Raw genomic sequence first — 23,752 nt, 5'->3', positions numbered from 1 at the left:
CTTTCATCAAGAGGCTTTTTAGTTCCTCTTCACTTTCAGCCATGAGGGTGGTGTCATCTGCATATCTGAGGTATTGATATTTCTCCTGGCAATCTTGATTCCAGCTTGTGCTTCTTCCAGCCCAGCATTTCTCATGATGTAGTCTGCATAGAAGTTAAATAAGCAGGGTGACAATATACAGCCTTAACGTACTCCTTTTCCTATTTGGAACCAGTCTGTTGTTCCATGTCCAGTTCTAACTGTTGCTTCCTGACCTGCATATAGGTTTCTCAAGAGGCAGGTCAGGTGGTCTGGTATTCCCATCTCTTGGAAGAATTTTCCACAGTTTATTGTGATGCACACAGTCAAAGGCTTTGGCATAGTCAATAAAGCAGAAATAGATGTTTTTCTGGAACTCTCTTGCTTTTTCCATGATCCAGCGGATGTTGGCAAGTTGATCTCTGGTTCCTCTGCCTTTTCTAAAACCGGCTTGAACGTGTGGAAGTTCATGGTTCACATATTGCTGAAGCCTGGCTTGGAGAATTTTGAGCATTACTTTACTAGCATGTGAGATGAATGCAATTGTGCAGTAGTTTGAGCATTCTTTGGAATTGCCTTTCTTTGGGATTGGAATGAAAACTGACCTTTTCCAGTCCTGTGGCCACTGCTGAGTTTTCCAAATTTGCTGGCATATTGAGTGCAGCACTTTCACAACATCATCTTTCAGGATTTGAAATAGCTCAACTGGAATTCCATCACCTCCACTAGCTTTGTTCAAAATTACTCCCTAATAAAACCACCATCAAACCTCCTTAAGGGTTGAAGCTCACACATCTGGGGTGAGCTAGAGGTCACTAAGGTATCCACATATTATCAATACACTAACTTATTCTGCAGGAGGTTCATACTAAAACTGTTGGGGAAAATGGACCAAAGTCTCTGTAAATAAATATGATATCTTCAGTATTTAATTAGCTAGATGTTATGTCCTAGCCAATGATATTTGCTCTTAATTATAAGAGAAATATATTCTTTGAGAGAAAATTCTTTCTACATGATTTTGTGCAAATCAGGCTAATAACATTTTAAAAGCTGGGGAAGAAAGAAGAGACGTGGTGAATTTTAGAGTGGAGACCTAGACAATTTATACCAAAAGTAAATATATATATATTTTTTAACTCATTAATGAGTTCATTTTTCCAGATTATGTACACACTATTATGAATATATATTATGAATATATCCAGGTAAAATGTACAATATGCAAATTGAATTCAACAATTTATATGATAGCTACCATTCTGCTAATTCATTTAACATTATTGAAACCAGTCTTATGCATTATAATCATCATGTTATTAACTAAGTTCATTCAATAAATAGATAATTCACTTTCATCTTAGGTGAAGACTTATAGCTTAGGACTTGTGGCTTAGCAGGTAAAGAATCCACCTGCAATGCAGGAGACCTGGTTTCAATCCCTGGGTTGGGAAGATCCCCTGTAGAAGGGAAAGGCTACTCATTTCAATACTCTGGCCTAGAAAATTCCATGGATTCTATAGTCCGTGGGTGTCAAAGAGTCGGACATGACTGAGCTACTTTCACCATGCATATTCTATCATTAGTAAGACAGTTGCACTGAGATATGTAATTCTTATAATTATATTCATATGAGTGGTTTTCTTTGGTGAGAAATTTGGCCAAGAAGAATATCTTGTTTTGTGAGCATTTCAAAAATTTTGTCTTTCAAAGCACATTCTACTCTTTAGGTGAAGAAAAAAAATTATTTTCCTTCTAGTCTTCTGGGTTCTCAGCTAGGGCTTTGTAACCAAAGACAGAGTAACAAGAGAAAAGCATAGAGGTGTGTTTAAAATGAGTTTTACATGGCATGGGAGCTTTATGAAGAAATGGAGACTTGAAGAAGTGATTAAACTGAGTGATCATAGGCTAGCGTTCCACTCTTTGATGAAGAGTGATGGGAAAATGTGATAGGATGGAGGGGTATGAGCTAAGAATAGTAAATGATGGGAATCCTGCAAGGTCTGATCATTCAAATCCCCTAGCATCCCCCTGTCTTCCCCGTTAAGACTGTGCTTCTCTCTGGGCATTGGGAAGGCACCTCTCACAGGAGGGTTTTATGACTTGCTTCAGAGGGTGAGGCAATAGAGGGGGGTCACAAAATCCTTCCTACATCCTGCTTCTCACATTCCCCCAGCTTAAAATATTCAATATGCCAACACAGTGTGTTTTGGGATAGTATATTCCGAACTCCATCAACTGCAATGAACTCAGTAGTTGTGGCTTAACGTGTGTGTGTGTTTACATGTGTGAAAGAGAGAGAGAGAATCCCAGAAACGTGTATTACAGATTTCAGAAATTCATATATTGGAAAAGAACATAAACATTGTTTAAACCTTTAATCCAAAGGCTTTTAAACTGCATCTAAATGTTATTTCTGCTCCAAGTTAAACTTCTTAGAAACCATTGTTACTCTCATTTCCTTTTCCAATATTTATTTATTTGGCTGTGCAGTCTTAGTTGTGGCACATAGGAGATCTTCAGTCTTTCGTGCAACATGTGCATTCTTTAGATACAAGATGTGAGCTCTTAATTGCCACATGTGGGATTTAGTTCCCTCCCTGACAAGGAATCAAACCCAAGTCCTCTGCATTGGGAGCATGGACTGTTAGTTACTGGACCACCAGCAAAGTCCATCTGGTGGGCTTTTAAATTTTTTTTAATTAAATATAGATTCTTTACTTTTGGAGACAGAATTTTTGCCAATGCAAGTTACAAATTAGGTCCATATCACCTACAAGCAGCATGTGCAATCTTAGATAAGCTTGCCCTCAAGATCCATGCCTTAGGACATGCTCTATAAGTAAGAAGACTCTTTGAGCTCAAGAAACTGGGTCTCTTCAGGTGATACCCAATAGGTGTGTATTTTATCTTTTTGTTTTCCTTAGGCTTGGCCCAATTTGACTGGGAGATTTTAGTCGCAATGACTTGTTATTCTTTTTTTTTTTTAACTTTAGAATCTTGGATCTGGACCAATTGGATTTAATCAGTCCAATTAAGAGAGTGTAATTAGGAGAGCTGTGAGGGGGTGCAGGTAATTTACAGGCCCTGGATTTCTGGACTTTATATGAAGGCACATCATGCTTGATGCCCAGTCACCAATGTGGCAAAAGGCTGACATTCTACTCTTTTGTTATTCACATCACCTCTCTCTGCCCTCAAGTTAATAGGCCCTTTTAGAAATTAATTTGGCCTTACTGATGATTTGATTAGGCAAGTTACAGATTTACTTCTTGATAGACAGACAGACATACTGGGTAAAAAGAGTGGCTATAAACAGGTCAGTAAGGTGGTGGTGAGATGTCAGGGGAGGGAACCCATTCTGTAGTCCCGTGATTAGATCTTTTGCTAAGCCTGTGACTCTGGACCATGAATTTCCCATTTCTCAGCATTTTCTCTCCCCCTTCATAGGACAGAATAAACCAGAGTGAGCTCGAGTTTGTTTCCCTTCTACAGGCTGTAGATAACTAGCTTCCCCTGAGGGCAGGCTTTGTTAAGAACTGAGTGCTCCGATATACAGTTGACTCTTGAACAGTATGGCTTTGAACTGCCTGGGTCCACTCATTTGTGGGTTTTCTTCTATAATAAATACGACAATCCTACATGATCCAGCAGTGGTTGGTTGAATCTGCAGGCACAGAACCACACATACTGACGGCCAACAATAAATTATTCGTGGATGTTTTAAAGTGTGGGAGTTGATGCCCCTAACCATCCCCCCAGTGTTCAAGGGTCAGCTGAATTTCCAAATGCTTCCTTTTCCCCCTCCTCTGACAGAAGCACAAAGGGATTTTTTCCTTAATATTTGGTGGAACTCCCGGAAGTAAATCTCACAAAACGGTGAAGGTCTACCTATAACTAGGTTGTCCTGGAGTTTTCAGTTCTCAGAGTTGTGTGCACTGCGCCTCTGGCAATTTTACAGCTCAGGTTTTCGTGAATCTGTACCCTGGCACTGGTCCCCCCACCCCACCCCCACCCCCGCCGCCCCTACAGTTTTTGCTCATGAGTCTCTGCTCTGAGAAATGCGGACTCCTGTTTGTCTCTCCTGTCCTGGGGACTGTGGTTTGTCCTATCTTCCCCTCCCCCACAGATCTAAAAAGAGTTATCAATTTTTCTGTCTGTCTAGCTTTTTATTTATTGTTAGGAGGGAGGTAGGGGACTTCCAGGCTCCAGTCAGACAGAACCAGACACCAGAATTTCTAAATACATTTTAATCACTGCAAAAATTAGTAGTTCAAAGAGTACGGAGATCAAGGAAATCAAGTATTGAGAAATCACCCTGCAGCCCAGAAGGAAAAATACACGATTTCAGTCTAATAGCTTTTAAAAAAACTTTACCAACATGCAAATGGCAAAAACAAACCCATGAAGAAGATAATAAGCATGTGCATTGGCTTTTTGCAAACTGAGTTAGGACAATAGGTACATCTTTTTCCATACAGAATTCAAGTGGTTGCTATAACAAAGAAAAAGAGAAGTGAAAGTCATTCAGTCGTGTCCGACTCTTTGTGACCCCATGGACTGGACTATACAGTCCATGGAATTCTCCAGGCCAGAATACTGGAGTGGGTAGCCTTTCTCTTCTCCAGGGGATCATCCCAACCCAGGGATCGAACCCAGGTCTCCCAAATTGCAGGCAGATTCTTTACCAGCTGAGCCACCAGGGAAGCCCCATAACAAAGAAAGAGAGTAAACAGTGGAGGGTCCAGGTGGAGAGACAGGCTAGAATGCATCAAGGTGTCTCATTGCACAGGAAAACCAGTCTCAATCTTCTGAAAAGTATCAAAAATCAAACAGGAAGAAAAGCCACAACCAGTAGTTTGCATATGCAACTAAGATGCCACGATCCTGTGAAGTATTAGCTCCTTGTTAGTCATTTATTTCCAAATTGCAGCAAATTCATGATAAGATCAAGGTAATGATTGAATAAAGCTTTGCTTGGGCAAAAAGGTTATAATCATACCACTATTTTTAATCCTCTTAGTACACTCTTAATAATACTCTGGTGGCATTTCAAGATTTTTTATTGACAAAGAATTCAGTAGTCCTAATAAACTTATGAATATATTATGTTGCCTTCTGTTAACAGATTATGATGTTATACAAGGCACACCAGTTTACTGCAAATTTGAAGGCAATGTCTGAAGATTTATTTTCTGCTTTTGAATCTCTCAATTCTTGTTTTGTTGGGGAGAAAATTATTTGCTTTTCATAGAGTATTATTTTTGTTGATGATGTATGATAAACTATATATTGTAATGACTGTCATGCTTCTAATAATGTGTTCTGTATAATTAAGGTGGGTTACTAGAAAAATCTAATGATTTGGAACTCTGTGTCACTTTTTTTTTATAGGAAGTTTATAGAGACTCATCTGAAAACCATTCCCAGTCATGCGTTCTCAAATCTGCCCAATATTTCCAGGATGTAAGTCACATTTTTCTAATATAAAAAGATGTTTGCAATTGTGATATGGAGTTTTCTAACAGGGTTCTATCAAGAAACACACCTGTTAAATATTGCACTTACATAAGGCAGAGATGTCTACATTTTCAGAATACATGAAGTTTATGTACGAGGTGTTTATTTGATTTTGCTGCATCTCCACCCCCTAATCCCTAGATGATTTTTTTAAACCTAAAGCAAATTTAAGTACCTTTGGTGTTAAGAACTTACTAATTCTTAGTGTATGTCAATATATTTTGATACATGGCAAAACCTTAGCCAGAAATCTCTCCCAAAAACAAATATATATCTCTCGAATCTATCTATCCTCATTACCAATTCTTGATTCTCTTTTCACCACCAGTACAAATGTTAACATTTTCTCATAAATGTAGTCAATGATTTCAGACTTCTCACTTAAAAAAAAGAACTAAAAATAATTCTTAATCATAGAAAACCAAACTGCTGTACACTCAAGAGTGAGGAGAAAAAGAGCTTCCATGTTGCACTGACGAGTGTATCTGGGTACGAAATGAGCCAGGTTTTTATTTTAATTCATTGATTCTGACAAGCAGCACAGATAATCCAGGGACACCAGTAACAACGCCGCCAGGAGCAGCCTGTGGGGTCTTTGGCTGAACTTAGTCGGTTCGTGACCACTTACTCTCTCGTGTGTCATTTCAGGGGCAGTTGTGGTTTTTAGTTGTCACAGCTGGAGAGAGGGGTCCTTCCAGGATCTGAGGGCTGAGTTGAAGGATCTGCTCAACACCCTATAAGGCGTAGGACACCCCACACACAACCGAGCATGATCTAGACCAAAATATCAGTAGTGCTGACGCTGAGGAGCCACCCCAGCTGAACGTCTCTGCAGCTTGGTTTTTTCCTACCAGCCCTTCCTTTTTTTCAAATTCTTGTCTTCTTTGGTTTCTGTGCTGTTGTTCCCTCCCTCTTTTTAACATCTTACCCTGACTCCTCCCCCTGTCTCCTTTCCTGGCTTCCTATTTCATTCAGACCCTTACATACCAGTCCTTTGTTTATTTTGTCCTAATTCCTCTATGCCCTCTGCCCCTTGAATGAACACTCTGCCTTTGGACTCACTGTTACCTAACACAACTAATTCTTAAAGGACTATCTCTAGCTCTGACTTGTTCCTACAGTTCAGGGCTATACTATAGATTTCTTTCTTTCTTTCTTTGTTTAAATACACTGTAGAGCAGTTTTAAGTTTACAGCAAAACTGAGGGGAAGGTACCGAAAGTTGCCATATACTCTCTGCCCCCTGCCATGCACATTCTTCCACACTATCAACCTCCCCCACCAGGCTGGTACAGTTGTTATAATTGGTAAGTCTACACTGACAGATGGATTTTTTTTTTTTAACGTCTGAGCCACAAGGGAAGCCCAAGAATACTGGAGTGGGTAGACTATCCCTTTTCCTGCAGATCTTCCCAACCCAGCAATTGTACCAGGGTCTCCTGCGTTGCAGGCAGATTCTTTACCAGCTCAGCTACCAGGGAAGCCCTTATGTCTGACTCTTTGCGACCCCATGGACTGTCGCCTCCCAGGCTCCTCCATCCATGGAATTTTCCAGGCAAGAATACTGGAGTGGGTTGCCATTTCCTTCTCCAGGAGATCTTCCCAACCCAGGGATTGAACCTAGGTCTCCGGCTTTGTAGGCAGACGCTTTACCGTCTGAGCCACCAGGGAAGCCATTGGTGCCTCTACTTGGCTGTATTCACTCATTCATTCAGTGAACAGTTATTGAGCCCTACTTTGTGCCTGGCACTTTGCTAGATGTGTCATATACAATAGCTGACAATACTCACGGAACCTCGTTTCCTTGCTAAGAGAGTAGTAAGTGCCATGATGGAGTCAGTTCCAGGGTGACCTAGGAACTCATGTGAGAAGTCTGTTACCTGGATAGGGGGTGTGGTCAGGGTAGGCTTCCTGGAGGAAATGGTGCCTAATTTGCGATCTATATTGTCTGGGGAAAAAAACAAAAACAGATGAGGGAACGATAAGTTGAAGAAGAAAAAATGGCTGTCAATGAAATTAAAAATAAGTTTGTGGAAGCTGGAGCTTAGTCTCAAAGTGGGAACAGTAGAGAAGAATAAAACTGGGACGTAAGTGAGGACAGGGCTTTGTGAACCTTTTGAAATCTCCCCTAAGGACTAAGGCACAGGATGACTATATACAGGGAAGTGACAGATCAGATGTTTTAGAAATATGCTAAAACAGATGTTTTAGAAAATATGACATCTGGGAAGTGACAGATCAGAATATACAGGGAAGTGACAGATCAGATGTTTTAGAAATATGCTCTGTCTGTGCTGTGGAAAATGGGTGGAAGTGGAGCAAATTGGAGGCAGGAAGCTAGTGAGGAGGTTGACTCAGTGCCCAGCGAGAGGGGTGGCAGATTGAATGCGGATGACAGATGGAATGGGGATGGCTTGAGTGGTAATTTAAAAATTTATTTTTCAAACAAGGGAGAAGAGAACAAAAATTGGTTGACTTGGAGGTGGAGAATTTCATCGCTGTTTCTGACTGGGACCTCTGTGTGGTTGACGAGCACGTTTGCCAAGGCAGAGAAGTTTTCTGTGCATCTGCTATGGAGGGGCAGGGGATAAGTCAGGAATTCAGTTTGGGGCACAGGGCATTGGAGGTGCCTTGGAGGCATCAAGTAGCTATATCTAGTAGACATCAGGGTATCAGTTTTCATCAGTTCATTCAAGAAATATTTATTCATTCCCTGGTATATATCAACTGCTGGTCTAAGTGACTCGGATACCTCAGGGAACAAATGGACAAGGAACCATGCACCTGTGGAGTTTACATTCAAATGAAAAGAAATAGACAAGGAAGCAAAAGCATAATAAATAAATATATTAATTCAGGAAGCAAAAACATAATAAATAAATATGTTAATTCAGGAGGGGATTTGGGTATTGAAGCAGACTAAGGACCTTAGAGTTGGAAATCCCAGGTATGTAGGGGAACTGGGGAGAGATTTGGGTAGAGATTGAAACTTGAGAGTCACAAACAGGTAGAAGTAACATGACCAGGGAAAGGCATCAGAGAGGCTAAAAAAAAACTGAAGAAAGAACAATTATTTTAAGAGTATGCGGTCCCTCAGGAGGCAGGAGGGAATGGCATCCAAATAGAGGGGTTGACCTGCAGGAAGATGGGCATCCTTGGTGCTGTAATAAGAGAGTTGTAGTATGAGCTGGGCAGAGGCAGGTAAATTAATAGGCTTCTTGGAGGGGAATTCCAGAAATTCTCAACTCAAGGTTTCGATCTTTTCTACAAATTATTAAAAAGATTATCTACTCATACTGAGGGTAGAATGGGCAGGGTTAGAAATTTGAGAAGGTTTAAAATAAAATGATGGACAATAAAAGAAGGAAGGTTAACTGAGATGTTCAGGATGTCCAGGCAGATCTGAAGGTCCTGAGGAAGATTCCTCCAAGGAGTCTGTGCTGAGATTCTCCAGTACAGATTAAGCATGCCTGGAATCCCATCAGAGAATTTATCATTCCACGTGTTAATCCCATTTACCAGTCTGTCTCTCTCACTACTGTGAGTTCCTGGAAGCTCGGGAGCAGGTCTGATTGGTCAGTGCCCATTTACTAACATATAAAGTAAATGTTCAATGTATATTTCTTGAATGAAAGCATACACACACACATAAAAAATCCCATGGACAGAGGAGCCTGGCAGGCTACGGTCTATGGGGTCGCGAGAGTCAGACACGACTGAGCGACTAAGCGCACAGCACAGAGAACAGTCAGGGAGCCGTCACATCTCAGGGGAGGAGAGAGGTCAGCAGGTTTGTCTGGGACACTGCACTGTCCCACCTATTATTCTGACATAATTATTAATAGTACCCTGTTTTAACTCACAAAAATATCCTCTTTTGGATGACAGACGATATGGTTACCCTCGTGATTACATGCAACTTACATGCTAAGAAGAAATTTGAGGAAGAGGTTGGATCTGATTTTTCCTGATTATAAAAATAGGACAAGCAATAGGGAATCATTGTTTTTATCCCACTGAATAAATGGTTCCTATGTGTTGTCTTTGCAACCAAGCTATGGCAGCCCTCTAAGGAGGTATCATACAGTTGGAGAAATTGGAACTTCATTTATTATGACACGTGCTGAATGACTAAAACCTTAAGAAAGCTTTGCCCCTCCTAAACTAAGAAATTCAGGAGAAATACTGCAGCAATGGATAGGATGCAAAGTTAAGAAAACAAGTTTGCTACCTTCGTAATTAAGCTTGTCCCTCAGATTGCTCAGCTTCACCCACCTTAAATCCCCATAATGTCTATACAATAAATTCTTTTCAACATCCTCAATGGTTTCCTCTCTGTTAGAGATATGATATTTGGATCAAAATAATTTATGTAATGTTATCCACAAGTGGCAAGGGCTTGGGAGACCCGACAAATCAAAGGATTACTGGTTAGAGAGTAGATAATTCAAGATGGAAAGGACAGGAGCCTTAGAATACTCACAACACCAGTGATAAAAACTCAGATGGAACAGTCAGCACTCCTCTTAGAAGCAGTGCATTAATGAAAACATTTTACTGGCAGAGTCAACTCAAACTATACTCCAGGGGTTTTTTACCTTGCCTTGTACCTTAGAGGTACAAGGTGGCACCCTGCTTCCCAGGTGGCACAGCGGTAAAGAAACGTCCTGCCAATGCAGGAGACGCAGGAGACATGGGTTTGATCCCAGGGTCAGGAAGATCCCCTGGAGGAGGGCATGGCTCCCCACCCAGTGTTCTTGCCTGGAGAATCCCATGGACAGAGGAGCCTGTTGGGCTACAGTCCATAGTGTCGTAAAGACTCACACATGACTGAGCACGCATGAACATACCTTAGAGTCATCTGGGAAGCTTTTTAAAAATAAAAGTATTTGACCATCCCTTATATACTCTGAATTAATTATTCTGGACCGAGTCTTAAGACATGTCTCAAAAGCCTCCCAGATAGTTCAGCTGTGTGGCCAAGGTTGAGAAGCTCAGCTCCACATACAGGTGGGCACCATCTATTAATCATTAATTTTCCCAGATCTCATAGAAATGCCTCTCAGGAACATGCAGTCCTTGAATCTGGCTGCATTAGTCGTTCTTATTACAGAATGGAATTTAAGGAGACTATTTGAAATATCATCCCTTGTGTATTCTTCATGAGTTGTATTTTTTTTTTTAAGTACTTAGAACTTTGTGTTGCCTTTCCTTTACAAAGTTCAAAACCAACCTTGAGTTTTCAGCCTCATCAAAATAAAAAAGCAAAGTCTTGAGAGAGTATACAGCCACCACTGCATGGAATGCTCCAATAGAGAATGGTAGCTTTTTCTTCATCTTTGAAAAGTGAAAGTGAAGTTGCTCAGTTGTGTCCGACTCTTTGGGACCCCATGGACTGTAGCCTACCAGGCTCCTCCGTCCATGGGATTTTCCAGGCAAGAGTACTGGAGTGGGTTGCCATTTCCTTCTCCTGGGGATCTTCCCGACCCAGGGATCGAACCTGGGTCTCCTGCATTGCAGAGAGACGCTTGACCCTCTGAGCCATCAGGGAAGTCTCCATCTTTGAAACTCATCTTTGAAAGATGAAATAAGTCTCATCTTTGAAACTACATCTCTACTCTCATGCTGTTAGGTACTCCATTAAAGACGCTTCTTATTCATTTGTGTATTCTATTCTGCCATCTTTCACTTTCTGCTATTTTGAGTAACTAGCCTATTCATTCATTTACTCATTCATTCACTTAATTACATATTTATTGGAAGTCTACTACAAGACAAGCAATACGAAAGGTACTCAACATTCAGTGTTCATCAGACACCAGACTCAGTTCTCCATTTCAGAGAACTGGCTGTCTAATGAGACAACATAAATCAGATATCATCCAAGCACTTGCAAAGTTTCACTGTGATAATTAGTGGAAGGAGAAGTTCGTGGTGCCATGAGGCTATCCTATGAGAAATTTGACCTAATCAGGACATTTGGGGAAAGCTTCTAAAGGAAGTATCAGTTCAATGAAACCTGAAAAATGAGTAAGACCAATGAATTGGGAAACTTTCAGATAAAACAGGATCTAAAAAAAGTAGCTATAACTACTTTTACCATAATTAGGGAGAAATCAGGAAGGCTGTACCTGTTTCATGACCTGGGATGCCCCTGACAAAGCAGTTACATCAGAATTAATGGTATGTTTGCAGTTCACGACCTTACTAACTTTCTACTTTTGTATTTTATTTTTGTGACATTCAGCTACTTGTCAATAGATGCAACTCTGCAGCAACTGGAATCACATTCCTTCTACAATTTAAGTAAAGTGACTCACATGTAAGTACAATGAAAAGTGCAGCATAAATCCAGGCCACAGCCACTTTTTTTTTTTTTTGGTTGTCTTTTTATTTTTTTAGTTAGGAACTTTGTATTTCTATATATCAGGCATTTGTCTCTGAAAATCCAAATTGTTGTTGTTTAGTCACGAAGTTGTGTCCAACTCTTTGCAACCCCATGGGCTGCAGCACACCAGGCTTCCCTGTCCTTTACCATCTCCCGCAGTTTGTTCAAACTCACATGTCCATTGAGTCAGTGATGACATCTAACCATCTCATCCTTTGTCACCCCTTTCTCTTCCTGCCTTCAATCTTTCCCAGCATCAGGGTCTTTTCCAATGAGTCAGCTCTCACATCAGGTGTTAAGTAAAATCTCAAAAGATTCCACTACCAATTCTCAAGTGTTTCTCTCCATTTAAGTATTTGCTAAGATACAAAAGATTTTGTTAAACTGAGGAGCAACATACATCTACAGCCCTTTTTTGATTGATAATTTTGGGGATCCAGATGGCAATAAGAGCTGGTTTCTAGAACATGGATCAGAATTTCTGTTAATGATTAAATTCTTAACTTGTTCTCACTCTCAGTTTATGTTAATTCATCCTAATTTTCACTTCCATGGCAGAAGTTAAAGACAAAATTAGAAGTCCTCTTCCTAAATTGTCATTTCTATTACTGCTGTGTTGTAGATTTTATTGGCATGGATATCAGTAAGTCTAAATATTTACTGGCTACCTACTAGATTCCAGCTTCTGTGCAAGTTTCTGAAAAGCTAACATTTTCCTCCTCAATTAGGAAAGAGAAATGTAGCCTTGTGAGATTAAAACAGGAGTGAAGAACTCTAGGTTTTGAGTTGGTCAAAGTGGGGTTAAAACCCTGGTTTCTTTGCCTGTCATTATCTAACGTTGATGTTCCCTGGTGGCGTAGTGGTTAGGTCTCAGCAATCTCATTATCTAACCTTGGAAAAGTCACGTAATCCTTCCTAACCTCAGTTTCCTCATTTGTAAAATAATGGTAACAAGAGTTCCAACTTAACATGCTCATTATAAATACTGAATGACACGATGCACAGAAGCATTGAGCACACGGCCTATGCACAGAGGGCTTTCCAGGCGGTTCAGCGGTAAGGAACCCGCCCGCCAGTGCAGGAGACTCAGGTTGGATCCCTGGCTCAGGAAGATCCCCTGGAGGAGGAAATGACAACTCACTCCAGTATTCTTGCCTGGAGAACTCCATGGATGAGGACCCTGGCAGACTATAGTCCATGGGGTCACAAAAGAGTCGGACAGGACTGAGCGACTGAGCATTCACACACACTACCACACAACATCAATCAATACACTTCACACTCTGTTTTTATTTCTGTGGTACCTTACAAGCTATAAAAAGTTTTATATGAATAATCACATTATATTAAGCAGCCCTGTATTGTGAAATATTAACTCTTTTCTTGATTAAGAACAAAAATACATATCATCTATAAATAGTGTTCTAGACATTATGTTGAACATTTATGGACTTTATTTAACTTTCAAAAACCCTGTGAAGTAGAGATTATCATTTGTATCATTTAATTAAGAAAAACATAAATGTAGAAGAGATAAACATGTTATCCTAGGTCACACATTTACTAAGGAAGAGGGCCAAAATTTTTACATCATATGTATCTGTCTCAAATATTCTTTCCCTGTACAGGACAGTGTGCTACCTTCAAGAACACTGAGGCTCAACTTTGTTCCTTTGTATGATAACTGCATAATATAGCTAGTGCGAAGCTTCCCAGGGAGCTCAGCGCGGTGCTCTGTGTTGACCTAGAGGGGTGGGATGGGAAGGGTGGGAAGGAGTCCAAGAGGGAGGGGATGTATGTATACACAGAGCCAATCCACTGTCTTGTATAGCAGAAACTAACAGGACATTGTAAAGCAGCTATATCCCAATAAATATAAATAAATATACATGCAATCTAGGGAGAAAAAAAGAATACTGAGGCCCAGAAAGTTGTCTCCAGCATACATTATTAGATCAACCATCAGTCTGAAAACAACTAGAGGAACTAAAAAAAAAAATCTGTTTAAAGGGATTGAATGTTATGAGGGGAGCAAGAACTTAAGGGGAGAGAAGGAGATCCTCAACACAGCATTCGATTGTTTTCCTCTTGAAGAATTTTCTGAATTGTAAACAACAGCTGAGGGGTTGGGAAAATGACCAGAGGTTTAGGCAGTATCTTAGGGCTAGGGAAATATTAATAAATGCTTATCACAAAGTAATTTTATCGAAATTAATTTACCTAATTCTTAGTCCCCATTTCGCATCAGTAGAGTACAGCGTTTAAAGTATTTAACAAAATTCTGGCTTTGCCAATATATTCACATCTTGTTTTTAAAGTAGTTAATTAGTTACTACTTCCCTATACTTCTCAAAGCACAGGACAAAGTTGCCCTGATAGATGTCCGGTAACTATTTAATTTTAATGAATGTCTCCACACTTTCTAACTAGAAAGAGCAAATTTAGTCAGAGGCTTGCCTCCAATTTTTTCCAAACCCACTGCCACTTAAAAGCAGACTACAAAAAGAAAACAAAACAAAACAAAACCTGAATATCAAATTTAAATAAAAGTTGATAAAGATCTGGGACTGGCTAAGAACTAGGTTTTTGGCCAATATTCTCATTCAGTTCCTTGTTTTAAACGACACAATCTTACATACTGTTCAGTCACTAAGTCATGCCCTACTCTTTGCAACCCCATGGACTGCAGCACACCAGGCTTCCTTGTCCTTCACTATCTCCTGGAGCTTGCTCAAACTCATGTCCACTGAGTCAATGATGCCATCCAACCATCTCATCCTCTGTCGTCCCCTTCTCCTCCTGCCTCCAATCTTCCCCAACATCAGGGTCTTTTCCAATGAGTCAGTTCTTCCCATCAGGTGGCCAAAGTATTGGAGCTTCAGCTTCAGCATCAGTCCTTCCAATGAATACTCAGGGTTGATTTCATTTAGGATGCACTGGTTGGATCTCCTTGCAGTCCAAGGGACTCTCATTGTATTTGAATTTCTTTAGAGTCCAGCTCTGCTGACTGGAGCAGCTTCTCATAAGTTACTTTAACTCAGTCTCCGTGCTGAGTGAGAGTCTGAAGCTTTCCTAATACCCTTGGCCCCATCTAACTTTGCAAGTGAAAGGCCAACTCGACTTTATTGTTGTCCTCAATTCTTTCCCAGCTAGGCCTGCTCTTCATTCATGGACTGGAGATGTTTAGGGTGTGGGCAAATATCTCTAAGGCTGATGATCACAGTCAAATGCTGGTAACTAATGCCTAGTGAATAATCAGGGTGGGGAGCGGGGATATGACAATGGAAGAATATCAGTAGTTGGAAAAAGTTCCTTCATAGGAGGGTTTAAGCCTTCCTTTCCCTTTCTTTGGCTGATCCCTCCACAACCTGAGAAATCCTTTCTCTCACCTTGCAGATTTCCCTTGTTCTTTGGGTTTGGACTGTGTACTAAGTACCTGCCATAATGCCAACTTCTCTGTTTTGGCTCTTAGTGAGAATTAACAAAGATTTCTCAGAAGAAGAAAAACCCAGAATCTAGACATATGATTGGTGGTAGTTTCTGACTCCTGCGACCCCTTGGACTGTAGCCCACCAGGCTCCTCTGTCCGGGGGATTTTCCAGGCAAGAATACTGGAGTGGGTTGCCATTTCCTTCTCCAAGGGATCTTCCTGACCCGGGGATCAAACCCACATCTCCTGCATTGACAGGCAGATTCTTTACCACTGAGCCACCAGGGAAGCCCTAGACATATGGTTAAATGAACCTAACCTAATTCGGAGAAGGCAATGGCACCCCACTCCAGTACTCTTGCCTGGAAAATCCCATGGATGGAGGAGACTGGTAGGCGGCAGTCCATGGGGTCTCGAAGAGTCGGACACGACTGAGCGACTTCACTTTCACTTTTCACTTTCATGCATTGGAGAAGGAAAAGGCAACCCACTCCAGTGCTCTTGCCTGGAGAATCCCAGGGACGGGGGAGCCTGGTGGGCTGTGGTCCATGGGGTCGCAGAGTCAGACACGACTGAAGTGACTTAGCAGCGGCAGCAGTGATGCTAGGTTATTAATGTGCTATCTTGTGAAAACACTGCATACGGAGCATAATGTTAAACTTTTCATCTAAATGTCCATTTTATTTTAAATCCAATGAAAAAAATTAATCTGTAATGAGCATTTCTATTTCTTTTAAGGTCTGGTTGATGATTTCCTTTAAACATCATTAAAAAAAAAAAAAAAAAAAGGGAAAAGAAAGAGCTGTATTTGGAGTTAAAATTCCTATCTTAAGGCCCAGAGTTGCCTCTAGCTGTGTGACAGGAGATCAGTCACTTAATCTTTCTAAGCGTCTCTATCATTTTTGTCTGCAAAATAAGGATGATGTTACCCGCTTCACTTAAGTCAGTTCTTCCATTCCCTCACTGGTAGAAACTTTCTGAGTAATAAGTATACCCAATGTCTTTTTGCCTTTTAATCTTCCAACACTAGGCTTTTTTTTTTTAACTTTTTATTTTGTATTGGAGTATAGCCTATTAACAAACAATGTTGTGATAGTTTCGGGTGAAAAGCAAGGGACTCAGCCACACATATACATGTGTCCATTCTCCTCCAAAGGCCCCTCCCACTCAGGCTGCCACATAACATTGAACAGAGTTCCCTGAGCTATACGTAGGCCCTTGTTCCAATCAATAAGCTTCAAGATCCTCAAACATTTCCCTGACACAGCTAAATTACCCGTTTTTGTAAAACAGCATACTTGAAGATTTAAGCAGACTATTTGGCACTGCGTATTAAAATTTTTAATATGAATATATATTGCTTTGTTTTGCTCTTTTAAAATTTGGGATTTTTTTTTTTTTTTTGGCATGCCTTTTATTATAATTTTTTCTTCATTTGAACAAGATAAAATAAAAAGTGAAAGTCACAAAGTCCCAGCCTGTAAACACCTCCCAGAGATGACCACTATTAACTGTGTGCTCTGCCTTTTAACAATTTTATCCATGCTTATTGTATGAGTTTGGGTAGGCTAATTACTGTAGGAAATAGACAAAATTTAAACTGTGCAAACCCCTGTGTAACTGAAGGGTATTTCTTGCTCATAGGACCATACTGGGTCAGTAAGCAGGTGGCAGGGGGGCCATCCTCCAAGCAGTCACGCAGGGATCCAGGCTGTTGGTCCAGACACTCTGACATCTTCAGTTGTTGTTGACACTCGCCCTGCAGGGCCGTTCTATCCCAACCCTGCAGTTACATGTGGATTGCCTTCCTCTTGCTTTCCCCAGCTTCCTGGAAGCATATCTAGCCTCCTGCATGCTTGGGCCATAATTGCAGATTCAAATGCACCCTCACAGGCATTCTTAGAACTCACCCAAATTTGTACTCCTTTTTCACCGTTCTTCTCTTACCACATGCTTCTGGTACTTACCCTATACCTCCCTTGTTTTTTTTGAAAAGGTTATGCCAGCTGCATTCACTTCTGACATCTGTCTTCATTTAACTAAACTACCGACAGTCCACACCGCACACCCCTTCCTTGCTTTAGCTGAGGTTTTATTTTTTCTAGCTTTATTGAGGTATAATTGCCATATAACACTGTGGAAGTTTAAGGTATACAATGTGTTGATTTGATACACTCACGTATTGCAAAATGATTCCCACCATAGCCTGAAGGAAAACCTGCGCCCCGTTACATAATGACCATTTCTTTTTTGAGAACGTTTAAGATCTCTAGTAGCAACTTTCGGTGATATAACACAGCATTATCAGCTATAATCACCATGTTGTACACTGGATTCTCAGAGTTTGCTGGTATTACAGCTGGAAGCTTGTACACTTTAGCCAGTATCTCCCCAGTCCCCTACCCACAGCCCCATCGCAGCTCCTCTCCGAGTTTGGCAATTTTTAGATTTCATATATAAATGATTTCATACAATGTCTATCTTTCCCTCAGCAGAAATTTTTAAAAAGTCATTTGTGAGGAAGTGTTAACTTACCTCAGAAAGCGGCTTCTTTTGCCTGGTGTTTTCTTTTGATATCTCTTGTCCATCTTTCCTTTTCTTTTCCACTCTTACTGAAACCCATCTCCTCCTCTGTGTCTCCCCCTCCCTCCCACCTCTTTCTTCTCTTGCAGCCGCCATGTTGGTTGCCAGCCTCATTTAATCAGCTGTAGCCAACAGCGGTGTTTATTTTCCCTTAATTCTCTCTCCGCTTCTAAAGTGGATTCAGCTGGGCTATACCTGGTCGCTGTGACGTTCTCTTGGGATACTCACTTAAGTTCGCTTGTTCAACAGTAGTCACTCATGGAGCAGTTTTCCAGACGGCAAACCACACTCGGAGAGTTTTCAAACTCTTCTAACTAGTTTGCATTTGACTGACAGCAGTTCAACCCCTCCCCGCAAATGGAAAGCTCTGGCAAGGAGTTTATTGCTCCCCACGAAGAGCACCTTGACTCAGCTGATGGTCTTAGAGGCGCAGCGGAGGTGGCCAGGAGCCCGCGCAGAGGGACAGCCCGCAGTCCGTTTACCCAGCATAGAGGGAGTATCAGGGACACAGGACCCTTAGTTTCAAGTCAGAACAAAACGTAAACAGTCTGGTTTAAAGTGAGTCTTTCCCTGCAGGGTCTTGGTTGGGTAAAGATCATGACATGATAATTTAGGATTAGTTGACACAATGGGAAGATGATGAGGCGGTGGTGTCTTGGGATATAAACTGTTGAAGTGGTGATGGGTCTTTCAAGAAGTTCCCACAATGAACAATAAAGTTATTTTCCTTGACAAAATGATGCTAATGAAGAAACAAGACTGGTAAGGTCACACCGGCAAGAAACAGTAAACTGAGCTGGGAGATGGTTTCTGTTCCGAGAGTTAACGCCTCTCTCTCTTTTCCATGAGTCTGTTGCATATTTGCTGTACTTCGTCAAATGTCACACCTTGTGGGGGTTTTTGCTTGTTTGTTTGAATTTTTACAAATATTGCAGTGCCCCCAACCTGAGGCCTCCAATGCCTGCTGCAGCTTTCATTCTGCTCAGGTGAAAACAGTAACAAACTAACACCTGTAGATTTACTGTACACACATGAAACCTCACAGAGCCATTGTTTACTCTTCACAAGAGTCTTACGAAAGAGGCACTAATATTGTCCCTGTTTTACAAATTAGGAAATTATGGCTCAGAGAGGTCAAGGAACTTGCCCATGGTCACATAGCTAGAAGTGGCAAGGCCAAGATTTGACCTTCAGTTCAGTTCAGTTGCTCAGTCGTGTCCGACTCTTTGCGACCCCATGAATCGCAGCACACCAGGGCTCCCTGTCCATCACCAACTCCCGGAGTTCACTCAGACTCACGTCCATAAAGTTGGTGATGCCATCCAGCCATCTCATCCTGTGTCGTCTCCTTCTCCTCCTGCCCTCAATCCCTCCCAGCGTCAGACTTTTCCAATGAGTCAACTCTTCGCATGAGGTGGCCAAAGTACTGGAGTTTCAGCTTTAGCTAAAGTTTTAGCTTTAGCTTTGTTCTTCCAAAGAACACCCAGGGCTGATCTCCTTTAAAATGGACTGGTTGGATCTCCTTGTAGTCCAAGGGACTCTCAAGAGTCTTCTCCAACACCACAGTTCAAAAGCATCAATTGTTCGGCGCTCAGCTTTCTTCACAGTCCAACTCTCACATTCATACATGACCACAGGAAAAACCATAGCCTTGACTAGATGGACCTTGTTGGTAATGTCTCTGCTTTTCAATATGCTATCTAGGTTGGTTATTACTTTTCTTCCAAGGAGTAAGCGTCTTTTAATTTCATGGCTGCAATCACCATCTGCAGTGATTTTGGAGCCCCCCAAAATAAAGTCTGACACGGTTTCCACTGTTTTCCCATCTATTTCCCATGAAGTGATGGGACCAGATGCCATGATCTTTGTTTTCTGAATGTTGAGCTTTAAGCCAACTTTTTCACTCTCCTCTTTCACTTTCATCAAGAGGCTTTTTAGTTCCTCTTCACTTTCTGCCATAAAGGTGGTGTCATCTGCATATCTGAGGTTATTGATATTTCTCCTGGCAATCTTGATTCCAGCTTGTGCTTCTTCCAGCCCAGTGTTTCTCATGATGTACTCTGCATATAAGTTAAATAAGCAGGGTGACAATATACAGCCTTGACGTACTCCTTTTCCTATTTGAAACCAGTCTGTTGTTCCATGTCCAGTTCTAACTGTTGCTTCCTGACCTGCATATAGGTTTCTCAAGAGGCAGGTCAGGTGGTCTGGTATTCCCATCTCTTTCAGAATTTTCCACAGTTTATTGTGATCCACACAGTCAAAGGCTTTGGCATAGTCAATAAAGCAGAAATACAGTTTTTCTGGAACTCTCTTGCTTTTTCCTTAGGTCCATCCAATTATTCAGTAATAAAATAAAAAGATAATAAAAAGGTGCAAATTACTGATATATGCTACAACATGGATGAGCCTCACAGACACCATGCTAAATGATAGAAACCAGACACAGAAGACTATGTATTTATGATTCCATTTATATGAAATGTCCAGGTAAGGCAACTTTAGAAGTAGAGAGGAGATCCGTGCTTTTTAGGAAGAGGGCAGGGAGTGGGAATTGACTGCAAGTATGCATATGATTACTTTTATCATTGATAGAAATGTTCTAAAACTGAATTGTGATGATGAATGCACAATTCTACAAGTTTACTAAAAATCATCTAATTGTATCAAATTGCAATGCATAAAATTATGGAAACTTTGCTTCAACAAAACTATTTTTAAAAAATCCCAGAGGCCAGATTCTGTCTTCCAGTTGTTACCAGCAACCATTAGATTCAGGTTCCTTTTAGGAATCAAGCCTTAGGTGCCATTCAGAAGGGGTCAGACTGTAGACCTTACTAAGTTTTCTTACCTTCTTCATGTAAGCCTGGGGAGGGCCTTTAAACTCTTAACCAATTTACACATGTTGAATATATTTACTTCTATTAATACCAATGAGAACCTATTTCTAACAGGCACTGATTTCACTGATGCTAGCTGTGTGTTTCGATAGCATGTATATAAACCTAAGTAGATAAGTTGTAGATCTATATGATATTATCACACGTGCTGAAGCATTTTAAATAACTGTCTAGGAAAACAGCTTCTCTGATGGCTCAGTGGGTGAAGAATCCACCTGCAATGCAGGAGACACAGGATACTCAGGTTTGATCCCAGGATTGTGAAGATCCCCTGGGGAAGGAAACAGCAACCCACTCCAGTGTTCTTGCCTGGAAAATCCCATGGACAGAGGAGCCTGGCAGGCTCCAGTCCACGGGATCACAAAAGTGTCAGACACACCTGAGCAACTAAGCACACGTGGGAAGAGAAGGGCCTCCCTGGTGGCTCAGTGGTAAAGAATTCAGCTGCCAGTGCTGGAGATGCGGGTTTGATCCCTCAGTCAGGAAGCTCTCCTGAAGAAGGAAATGGCAACCCACTCCAGTACTCTTGCCTGGAAACCATGGACAGAGGAGCCTGGCATGCCATAATCCATGGGGTCACAAAGAACTGGACACAACTTACCGACTAAACAACAACAATATGAAGATAAACCCAAGTGAATTAAGAATACTCATTACCTGTACTGCCTCTGAAATAGCAATGGACAGAGGAACCTCACTGACCTATTCCTGTGCTGTTATCCATTATATAATCCATGCAATCCCCCACTCCCCATGGCCAGGTTACTTGTTATTATCAATAGTAAAGATATCTGCCCTCAACAGACCACTGGAGAGATTTCTAAACCTAAAAGGAAAAAAAATCTCTGAGGCTATGGATAAGAGAAAGGTCACCCCAAAATTTTAGATGGATCGAAGCTAAATTAATGATGGAAGAAGGCTAAACAGCTGTTGTGTCCCTGAGAGAATCAAAAAGTAGCTTTTTGTTGGTGGGACTTGTTCCTGGCAGAAAAAGTCCCTGGGCACCAAGGAAATATGTATTCTTCTCATGAACCTTTGTTAAACCTGATTAAGACTGTTTTATCTTTCATAAGAACAGAAATGACTATATTATAGTGACTATGTTTCTTATAACTTTTACAGAGAGATTCGGAATACCAGAAGTTTAACTTACATAGACTCTGGCGCCCTAAAAGAGCTCCCCCTTCTAAAGTTCCTGTAAGTATTAACGCCTATCCCATCCTGCCCTTTTTTAAAAAAAGAGAATTATAATGTAGGAATATCCCCGGGATAATGTGGACCTGGGTCATTTTAGCGGTGAGTGGTTGGGTGGTCTGGGACACACCACATCCTGTGACTTACTCCCCACCTTTTCCCTTCAGGCAAGGTGTCAGGTGAAGTGAGTCATATTTTTAAAACCTATTCAAGGGACTTCCCTGGTGGTCCAGTGGTTGAGAATCCACCCGCCAATGCGGGGAATGTGGGTTCAATCCCTGGTCCAGGAAGATTCCACCTGTCTCAGGGCAAGTAAGCCCGTGCTCCACAACAAGAGAAGCCCCCACAATGAGAGGCCCGCACACCACCGCTCGAGGGTAGACCCTGCTCTCCCCAACTCGAGGAAGCCCGCACTCCGCAGCAAAGACCCAGCGCAGCCAAATAAAATAAAACCTGTTCAAAAGTCGGCACCTAGTGCTGGGACCAGAGTCCGCCCCAGGAGACATGAGAGAGAAAACGCCATCATGTACGCATGGTCTTGAAATGAATATACCCTCTGAGAGCCCACCAGTCAATTTTGTTTGGGAACAGGTACCGCAATATTAGAGTGGCTGTTAGACTAAAACGAACCCAAAACGGCAACGCGTAATCTCTTAGAGGTTGGGAGGGGCACGCAACAGAGAGGGACAGCACGTTCTGCTTGGGTGGCACCTTGTGAGCCAACTGCAGTCTCAGTGAGAGCGGGGACCGCACATTTTCGTCCTCTGTTGTACTTCACTGCCTGTCTGCTCAACAAAGCGTGTTCAGCGGATGTGTGTGCACACACTCAGGTCCTCTGGGCACCCTCCCTTCTTGCCTCCTTTCCTGCTCACATGGGCTGTAAAAGATTAGGATGTGAAAACATTACAAAGGAAAAAAAAAGTTAACCTTCATCCCAATACCCAGAAACAATCACTATTCACATATTAGTTCATTGCCATCTAGGGACTTTAAATAAAAGTATATATCCAAATATATTCCATGAAATAAGTCTCTTCAAGGATGAGTAGAGGTTACCCAGGAGGGGGAGAAGAGAAATATGGGTGGGTGGAATAGCACGAAAAGACACACAAGTGTGCAACCGTGTGGCTTATTTGGGGAATGGAAAATAGTTCAGTGAAGAGGTAGGGGTGGGAGACGCCAGGGGAACAGAAAGGACATGGATGGGATATGTGGCTGACGGGGTATCTGGGAAGTAATAAAAATTTGCTGAGCCACAAGGGAAGCCCAATAAAAACTTAACAGCACAAGACAATTGCTCCTGTGTGGACTCTGAGCTTCAATCCTTTAGTAACTCTTTGATTAGTAGACATCAGGTTCCCTGGTCTGTGCAAGGCTTGGTGGGGAACATGTTGGATAATAAAACGTTGTCCTTGCCTTCAAAGAAGCTTACCATTTTTAAAAGGAAGATTTATATATGGAATTGAAAAGTTCCTCCCCTAGAAGAATAGTGGGAAGTGACAAATGGGAGGTACATACCTTTATCTGGGGGTGCAGGTAATTACAGGAGGCATCAAAAAGGAGATGGACTCATTTGGGGTTTTGAAGAATAAAGAGATCTTGTCCAAGTCCCTAAGATGGCATTTCTAGCCCATTCCAATACGGTCCCCACTTAACTCTTAGGTTCTTGCCCCCTGCTTTTCCATATGAAGCGCTATTGCAATTGAATGAGTTTATTTAC

General features: G+C 41.5%; 2 protein-coding genes across 2 annotated transcripts in view; one reads left to right on the top strand and one right to left on the bottom strand.

The window, feature by feature from the left end:
• The window catches only part of CEP128 (centrosomal protein 128), a 601,725-nt gene extending 583,745 nt beyond the window's left edge, over positions 1 to 17,980 (bottom strand). The window contains exon 1 of the mRNA XM_045162006.1: positions 17,891 to 17,980. The gene's annotated coding sequence lies outside the window, so the exon portion shown is untranslated. The remainder of the gene's footprint in view (positions 1 to 17,890) is intronic.
• TSHR (thyroid stimulating hormone receptor) overlaps positions 1 to 23,752 on the top strand; it is a 95,927-nt gene that overhangs the window by 20,310 nt on the left and 51,865 nt on the right. Inside the window, exon 2 of the mRNA XM_045162151.1 lies at positions 21,961 to 22,035. Coding sequence (XP_045018086.1) covers positions 21,961 to 22,035 — 75 coding nt within the window. The remainder of the gene's footprint in view (positions 1 to 21,960; positions 22,036 to 23,752) is intronic.

The sequence above is a fragment of the Bubalus bubalis genome, chromosome 11 (genome assembly GCF_019923935.1).
Source record: "Bubalus bubalis isolate 160015118507 breed Murrah chromosome 11, NDDB_SH_1, whole genome shotgun sequence".
Taxonomy (NCBI): Eukaryota; Metazoa; Chordata; class Mammalia; order Artiodactyla; family Bovidae; genus Bubalus; species Bubalus bubalis.
This window is presented reverse-complemented; position numbering and strand designations above follow the sequence as displayed.